The sequence below is a fragment of the Sinocyclocheilus rhinocerous genome, unplaced genomic scaffold, assembly GCF_001515625.1.
Source record: "Sinocyclocheilus rhinocerous isolate Xijiao unplaced genomic scaffold, SAMN03320098_v1.1 scaffold127, whole genome shotgun sequence".
Taxonomy (NCBI): domain Eukaryota; kingdom Metazoa; phylum Chordata; class Actinopteri; order Cypriniformes; family Cyprinidae; genus Sinocyclocheilus; species Sinocyclocheilus rhinocerous.
In genome coordinates, this window is record NW_015664685.1 from 681,331 (window position 1) to 690,764 (window position 9,434).

General features: G+C 38.3%; 1 protein-coding gene across 3 annotated transcripts in view; it reads right to left on the reverse strand.

Annotated features, from left to right (window-relative positions):
* The window catches only part of LOC107730326 (microtubule-associated serine/threonine-protein kinase 4-like), a 131,594-nt gene that overhangs the window by 44,335 nt on the left and 77,825 nt on the right, over positions 1 to 9,434 (reverse strand). Inside the window, exons 1-2 of one of the 3 annotated variants that reach the window (XM_016541127.1) lie at positions 6,556 to 6,859; positions 5,481 to 5,561 (exon numbers count right to left, since the gene is read on the reverse strand). The exons of 1 other annotated variant lie outside the window; for it this stretch is intronic. In XM_016541127.1, the coding sequence (XP_016396613.1) occupies positions 5,481 to 5,561; positions 6,556 to 6,602 (128 nt within the window). In that variant the 5' untranslated portion in view covers positions 6,603 to 6,859. Of the gene's footprint in view, positions 1 to 260; positions 727 to 5,480; positions 5,562 to 6,555; positions 6,860 to 9,434 lie in introns of those variants that run through there. One more of the 3 variants, XM_016541126.1, reaches the window with a different exon arrangement.

Genomic DNA, 9,434 nt, shown 5'->3' on the forward strand with positions numbered 1-9,434 from the left:
TAGGCAAATGCACAGTAATTATGCATGCACAGTATGTAAACATCTTTTGTGCCTACTGCATGGACTGAACAATAACGCCCTGATTACAATCAAGAGGTACTCCAGTTCCATATTCACAACGGAAATCTAACACAATAGCAAACACTGCGCCTGCATTACCATATTGTTCTTGTCTAACCTCCACTAACTTAATTCTTGATACCAGAAGTTCTACCACCTAAAAACCAACACAAGTAGTGACAAGCAACCAACTTGATTACCTTTTGGAGCGCCGTAATCTTGCTCCACTGATAAAGTGAGGCATAGGAAAGTTGGAGAGTAGAGTCCATAAGCTGGAGTCGGACATTGTCCCAAAGTCATGCCGCCAAAGTGCTCCGAGCTGTCTTGGAAAAGAGAGCGAGGAGAAATGCCTGGCTTCCAAGAGAAGTAGGCACCCAACGCAAGAGTCCCGGGAAGTCCTCCCAGCGCAACGCTCTGCCACTACAGAGGTTCGTCCATGCACATCTGCTGCTCGTTGCAGCATACACAGGCTGTCAAGGGGGACAGTGTATCCTCTGAAGTGTCCTAAATCGAATAGTGTGAAAACTCCTCTGAGCCGTTTCTTATTCAGGTCATATCCATTCCTGTTCGAATGCCGGGTGCCTCCGCTTCCAGTAGGATGACTTTTTGTTTTGATGTGAAAGTCGTACGGCTTTGCCGCTATCCCGTAGACTTATTGAGACTCAAGCGCGCTCCATATCATGTAACAGGCACCTAACGTACCACATCCTGAGGCGGGGAGGGGAGAGGAAAGGAAGGGAGGGGGGCGTGAGTCAGAGAAGCAATGCATCATCAGGAGACGACGCAGTGAATGCAATCACAGCTCTCCCCGTCTGGCCCTGCTCCAGAACCCATCGGACCATTTGAAATGGAAATGCACAGCTTTTCAACCGTAACCATGTGCAAGTCCTGCACCCTGCAGCCAAGCCTTTTCACCTCTCTCCTCTTTTTCCTTCACTGGACCTGCCATATGAAGAACACCACCCTCTCTCTTCCACTTCAGCACCTTTGATCTCCTCCTGTTCTGTTCTTCAATCTGCTCATTTGGCAGGCAGGGACATGGAGAGGCCCAGCCTCCCTGACACATGACAGATGAAGTTGGAGGGGTGGAATGGGGCCACTCGCCCTCGACAATTAGCCGTTGAATGCAGTGGGGCCACTAGCCACTAAGGTGTGAGGCAAAGGACGTCACTAAGAGAGCATACAGTATGACTAAACCCGGCACACAGACAACTGATCAAACCTTCAAAGAGTGCATAATCATAAGGAACCTGGTCACGCATGAAGTGAGCAAAGTCTAGCTCAATCATCTCGCAACTTAAGTCTCATGACTTCTTATCTCTTCTTGCGAGGCCAGTGACCTATAGAAACCTAAATCTGGGAACAAGCCTAGTCTCTTCTGTGTCAGCCTGTGCTCTATATCTGTATGCTACATTTTTGGTGCTCTAATTTGGAGAGGATGAACCAAAAACAATAGCAGTGGTCTGATTCAGCAAACTGTAAGGTATCTTTCTTAATATGCTTAGAATAAAGCCCAGAGTATACCTTCCTTGTCTGCGTTCTGCTTTGGCTCGCAGAAAATCTGTGTGACATAATTTTGCTGATATGACACTGTCTGTGTGCAGCCCGATTACTGTGACTCTGTGGTAAAAGTAATTTGAGGGCTTGAAAAGAAAGGTCCACTAGATCCATCTGCACTTACAGTCAGTGGGGTATATACTTTTAAAGGCCTGCACACCCAACTGTGCGCAAAACACAAAAAATTAAGTATACCAGGGTAAACGATTGTAAGGTAACACTACTCGAGTAATAAACTACCAATACAGCAGCATTTCCAAACTAAAATTTTAAAACATGGCATTTAACTGTAAACTTTAAGCAAACAAACATAGTACATACATTAGTGATATTACTTATGTAAATTACAGGATTAGTTATGATGACTAGGGTTGCAAAAAGTTCCAGAAATTTTGGAAACTTTCCAGGATTTTTCCCAGGATTCCAGGGATTTTTGGAAAGTTTCCGGAAATTTACCAGAACTTTTTTCACCCCTTTGCAAACCTAATGATGACTACTTTGCCCTAAAGCAAACATTTAGTTTTCATACCTGAGAAAATTAAATGAATGAAATTACCTTTCTTTCTTTCTTTTTCTTTTTCTCTTTCTTTCTTTCTTTCTCTCTCATTTATTTTCTTTCATCCTTTCTTTCTTTCTCTTATCTTTTTCTTTCATTTATTCTTTCATTCTTTAATTTCTTTCATTCATTCATTTATTCTTTAATTTATTTTCATTTATCTTTCTTTTACCAATCAACATTCCCAGAGGGTATTGTAATACCTTTTCTCACATTTTCACAATTCTTGGGATAACAAAGCTGATAGTACCCTGCACTCGTACCGTTAATTGGAAGCATAATTAATTTTTTCTAATTATTTAATAAACAAACACTTGAGGGGTGGGGATGTGTAGAGCTTTGTAAATGGCAGCTGTTGCAAGTCTACAGACATCTGTGGAATTTTCTGTAGCTCCATGTGAGCCAGTAATTCATCAAGGAATAGATTTTGTGCCCTCAAGACTTTTCACATTATTTTTCAGAAACCGTGTATGAATGTTCTGTAATGCAGTCATAACCTCCTTATCATCTAAACGGTTTCACGACTATTGTGTGCAAACATCAACTAATCAAACTAGTTCAGACAGCTCAATGACCCATTTTATCAGCAAGCCCAAAAGACTTACTTGATAACAAGCAAAGACAGATTGGCTGTGCCGTTCACAGTTTTTTGAAAGTAGAATACTAGAAAAGGCCACAAAGCATATAGCAACAAACAAAAGGAAGCAAAGCTGTGAAACGAAAAGACGCTTCAACAAAATGTGATGATTGTCAAATTTGTTCCCAAGGAATGACCGAAGGTTCAAGCAATCAACAGTCATGTTTCTGCCTGGTCTTAAAACCTGTCCTGAGTGATCCGATTACAAGAGGGTGAGCTGAGACACTTTGCTGTTAACAGGTTGCAACATGCGTCTCAAATGAGTCTCATAATGATCAGATAATTAGTATAATTATTATATCATATCATATCTATTAAATTATATTATATTATTATTAATAAAAAATAATAAACAAAATAATCAGTATGATAATACCATTATATTTAAAAATAAACTTGAGTATAAAATAAAAATACAGTTATTTTATAGTACACTTAAAAATACAATGCTAATATTAACCTTTTTTAATTGAATTTTCATAATTTTCAAACCTAAAATCAGCAAGCTTTTATTTTGGTGGGTTGCCAGCAAGTACAGTATATGTGCTGCTGGGTTTAGCGCTGCCGAGTGCGTCAGTGCATGAAATGTCAGTTATGTATTTTGCTCTGAAACTGCCAGCGCATAGCCTAGATGTATGCTTTCAGTTTGAGTGGAATACTTATACAGTAGTTACAGTTAGTCGATCTAAAACGGTGATTGTGCATTAACACCTGTCAACAATGTCGGTACGCAAATGAGCGGTCTGAACATATTTACCAGTCTATGATATTTACACTGTCGCCGTGATTTTGCCAAGTAAGACATGTTGCTGGATCAACATTACTGTCCAAAAATATAGACCTAACCCTATACCCCTAAACCTAACCCTACCCATAATTTATTCCTAAAATCAGAGTGAAATGATAGGTGAATAACAAGGGTGTAGAAGCATCTAACTCTGATTGTAAGCTTAAAACTGACATTTCTCGAAAACTTATTCCTCAATTCTGATTGGTTGATTGGAATGTTGATCCAGGAACATGTTGTACTTGGTGAAATCACGGTCACCTATTTACACACTGCATTTTTTATTTTGGTCGTACCACTTGCGTACCAGTGTTCATTTCGTCATAATTTTCATCAATTACATTTTTTTCACCGACGACAATGAGACGATAATGAACTACAACTCTTTTTGAATGACAAAAACTATGACGTAAATCTATTGACATTTTCGTCAACGAATAAAAATGAGACGAAAATGTTAGGGAGGGATGATTTGGTAAGAGATTCATTCAGAACGAATCTGCTGCATAGGAGGTTAGATGCGTACATATGAATCGGCGGGACATAAGCTAAAAAACTCTTGCTGCACGTCTCATAAAACGTTCAAAAATGTCAATATGTGGGAGTAAGAGAAGAGCAGACATATGGATAAATCTGACGACGCAAGAGAGAACTCAATTCGGTCCGGTTTCCTGAGCGCAGACACTGAAACATACACACAGAAAGAATGTCTCACTACATTGAGTACTAAAAAATTGTCCGTTTTGACGAGTATTCACGTAAACACAGTTGATTACGTCTTAAGTGAACGTAAACAGTAGGGAGAACGTGTCTCAGTTCATTGCATCCATTGCAGCTGTGCATTCGGTTTTAAAGGGACAGCAGTCTAATTTAGTTGCTATTGTCCGAGTCATTGATGTTAATCAAGCAACAAAAGAAAGACAGAAAATCACGCACTGCTCTTGACTGAAAAACTTTAGTAGCCCTAAAGATTAATCTAAATGTATTTATAGAAATAAATGTCTGCTTGAAAGAATGAAGAATATGGTAAACAAGTTGCTATAAAGAATGCACAATTAGCCTACATAACCATTGGTATTTCATTAAAAATAAGTTCTTGTTCTTTATGAGAAGTGTTTTTGAGCACACCTCACTTTTCAGACCAATGAGCTTTGTAAAAATCGACACGTTTCAGAAAGGCGGGGCATAGAGGAGAAACAATAATGTACAGTATGTAGAAAATAATGTGTTTTTTAACCTTAAACCGCATAAACACATTTCATTACACCAAATACACAAAATAATGTTCTTTTTAGCAACATCATATGACCCCTTTAATACATTTTGTGTAAACTCCTCATGAAACGTATTCTAACCTACAAAACCGCAATCTTTTCCAATTGGTTATTTCATTGTGCTGTCAAGCCTGAAAAAACATAAGTATTCAAAAAGTCTTACTTTCTCAAAAATGGAGAATATGCTTCCTTTGTCTTTGCCGTAAAAGTAATTCCTCATTTTTACGCTTTTGAAATGACCTGGTTTCCACCAGAAATGGTGCAGAGCTCTTTCCAACAAAATGTTCAATGGCCAAAGCAGCAAATCCCATTTATCACATAAAAGAGGGCGAATGAGAGACTCACCAAAAAGGCTGGGGGAAGGGGGTGAATCTAAGAATGTTATATAAGCACAAGAAACAAAGCTATTCCCCACAGTTTTAGAAAATAAAATCCCATTCAAAGGTTTTGAATGTAAAAATAACAAAACTCAAAAGAGATAAATGAATAGAGACCCTGTGCCGTTTCGATCACTGAACTCCATGCTTTCATTTTCAGTGGCGGAACACAGAGCCTTGACCAAAGTAAGCCTCAAAACAAAATGGCTATGTAAAAGAAGCACGCGCTTACCTCCAAAAATGAAACGCGTGCAGTGGGCTGCATGGGCTGCAAGGGCTTGTGGGAGTTGGGCTCAAGCTTCGTGGAGTGAGGCTGGAAGTCAAATTGAGTTTTGTGAATGTTCATCATGGACAAAAACAGTCTCTCTCAGGATGTAGCCTTTGAAGTTGTGTGCAGAGACATACACGAGTTGGCATGCATTAACCACAGAGCAGTGTCATGCATGACCGTTGAAGGCTTTTCGGGTAAGATGCTGCGTTGTGAAGGGGTTGCCACAACAAATGGTCCATTTCATTCCATCGCCTATGCATGAAATGGCTTTATATTGTATACTTGTTGATATTATACAGACTGGCCACATGTTAAAAATTTAATTAACATTAAAATATTCAGAAAAATAGTAATTAATCTACAAACATCATGCGTTTATCAAGCATTACAAAGGTTTTTTTGCTGAGAAACAAAACATGTCAGGTGAAACTGCTGAGCTGACATGTCCAGGAGATACGCATTCATCTCTTGAGACCCCTGTAAACAAAAACAAAGGCATCCCATCTTATCGAAACATAAATGGCCAATCGAACATGACGACTGTTTATGTCGCTGCACCAAACTCTACAGTACGGTGGCGTCTTTGACCTGCTAACAGGTTGACAACAAACAGGCCCTCTTGTAGGGGTGATTCAACCACTTAATTCAATAAGTGATGGTGATCAAAAGCTATAAATGTGGCAAGAGGAGACGTCAGTGTAGCAAAACAGAAAGGCAGGTCACCCAGCTGCTGCGCAAGTCCTTCTGGCTCTAGATGATCCTGTATTTATCTAGCATCATCATCTTTTATCTAAACATGAGCCCGTTCCATAAAAATCACATGCAAAGCTGACGCAAAGGGACACTAGCTGGATCTATACAAGCTAGCAAACCTATATTTATCCTTCAACACATGCCGCAGACGCTGCTACTGTGGTAATGCTGCACTGCTCAGCTTAGATGTGCCGTCACCGCTACAGAGACAGACACACTGCAGATAAACAATCTGCTGTCATCACAGCCAGAGAAGACGTGAGAGAGAAGGAAAAATACTCACTCCAATGTCAAGCCCGGAATCCTCAGCCTCTCCCGCTGAGCTTTCATGGTCGCACCGCACTCGTTTACTCTATTGTGTACATGATATATTCTCGCCGTCTGTCTGCCCGCACCCCCATGCGCTGACAAAGGGCCAAAGCCAGGCTCTGGTGCAGAGATACCAGCTGAGAGCTGCTCACAGGGGAGGAGTAGATTCTGGGGACCCAGCGCTCTAAGCTGTTCAACTTCCACCCTGAGCTGCCAGATGTGATCATCAACTGCCTGTGGAGGGCAGGGAGGCTGGGCGACAGTGTTTTTCCCCTCCCCTGTTGCTCATGCACTAGCACTAAACAGACCTAACGCCCCTCCTCCACTGAGGAAGGAGACTTACGTCAGCAAAGCACAGTCAGAGGAGTCTCCAGTACATGCAGCACTTTCTATCTGCAGCAGGGCTGTTGACCATCATTCAGGTCGTTGGTGTTTTTCCCACATTACACTGCAGCATAATTGTCAATGTTCTTCAGAAAAATAAGCAATAAATGCATCAAAAGAACAAAGAGAAACCGAGGACAAGGCATGAAGGCAAACATAAAAAATTATCATAGTTAAGAGTTGATTTGAACAAACAAACCCTTTACCCCACATATTAAAGGAACACTCCACTATTTTTGAAAATAGGCTCATTTTCCAACTCCCCTAGAGTTAATAAATCTGCAAAAAAAAGTCCCTTTTTTATGAGGACAAAAACCTATTCACTTACACTCTCACGAGTGCACATAAATGGATTCGCATGTGCATTTTGTACTTTCTGCAAAATCTGCTTGAGTGCAATACTGAGATTACTGTAACCCTGGACACCACATTCAGCATGATCATCTCGGATTTGTATTTTAAATGCACACTTAAAATTTTACAAGTGCTCATGCCAACAACAATCTTAGAAGCACTCAGGCAAACAACAGGATGAAGATACGAAGGCAAAACCAATTACACAGAAAATGTGAATACAGATTCTAATGGGCTGCATTTCAGGAAAAGAAAATTGTTGACCACAGTTGGCAGGCTCTTGGGAGCACACAATTGCAGATGACAGTATACACTGCAACAAAAACCAAGCAGGAGCAGCAGGCGGTCAGAAAGTGGGGCGTAAGGACAGAACACAGTTAAACACCTGCTGCTTCTTCCGAATTAGGCCAAACTTATTCATGTTGAGAAACTGGATTAGTAAAACATATTTATCTGAAGCTAAAAGGCAATTCTTTAATGTATAATCAAAACAGCTTTAATCTTTTAGATTGTTCAAGAATGTTCAATGCTCATTGTATGCATATGCGCATGTGTTTGAGGGAATAAAGCAATCAGCTGAGGCTGCTGGGACAGCTCCATTGGGATTTAACAGGTCACACTTCACTTATTACCCTCTATTTACATCCATTAATTGATGTAACCCTTTCTTTTCCGTAGTGCCATCATATCTGACAATAACACATTAAGTGCATTCAAAGGAAAAGCGTTAACTTAAAGGGGCCATATTTCAATAATTGTATATTTTCCAATAATAATATTAGTAATGTATGTTTTTTTTCATCACATTTTCAAAAATTTCCAATATAAGTAGTTGAAATACAGCTAAAATCAAATCAAATATAAATATTACAGGATAAACTTGAATGAAAATTTGTTAAAAAAATTCAACTTACAATTTAATTAGAAACTGAAATAAGTTAGTAGGTTGAAATACTAACTGTTTAAGTTGAAATATTAAGCTTACTAAATCTAAAACAGAAATTAAAAACAGATTAATGTTAAGAAATATTTTATAAAAATAACACTAATTACAAAAACAGAAAAAATTACTAAAACCTGAACTAAAATTAAAATTGTAAGTATAAAAATTACACCTAATTAAACCACCTCGTCAACCACCTAAAACACCCTAGTAACCTCATATCAACAACCCACATCATAATATTGTGGTGGTGAAAATTAGAAATGTTGCCTTGGCAACTAAATGAAATGCAAAGAGAAATGAACAAAAGAAAAGTTGGTAACACTTTAGAATAGGGAACACTTATTCACTATTAACTACGACTTTTCCCTCAATAAATTCCTAATTTGCTGCGTATTAATAGTTAGTAAGGTACTTGTTATTTCTAGGCATTGGGTAGGATTAGGGATGTAGAATAAGGTCATGCAGAATAAGGCATTAATATGTGCTTAATTAGTACTAATAACTGGCTAATATTCTAGTAATATGCATGCTTAATAAGCAACTACTTAAGAGACCCTAAAATAAAGTGTTACCGAAAAGTTTAAGTACTAAAATGACTCAAATTTAAATCTATATAGAAATATAAAAAAAATAACAATGATAAAAATTACAACAGCACATAGCAAAGTTACTATAAAATAAAAACTGAAAATATAAAAATAAAAGCTAAGCCACAATCCAGTTTCACAAGATCCTTGCTATATCATCCCTTACAATTAAATAGGAATTTTTTTTGCTTTTATTTTTCACCATTTGCTAGCTAGCAATATTAAATTAGTTTAATTTAATTATTTTATACATTTATAAAAGCTACTTTATTTTAGATAAATACATAAAGGGGCTCCTTTTGCTTTAATTACTGCCTCAATTCGGCGTGGCAAATATTTTTTGTACATTTGTTGCACTTGTGTTACTGAGTAGGAAACTGGACATAAATAAATATAAAAATAAATAAGCGGTGGGGGGTTTGGGGAGAAAAACACAAAGGTGGTACGGGGTCAATCAAACAATATATCTATTGCATATTCATTTCAAACTAAAAACTACGACGGCGTTTTAGTGCCACGTTAAAAAACATAAAAAAATGTCAAATGAAACATTTCGACTTTATTCTCGAAACATTTCGACTT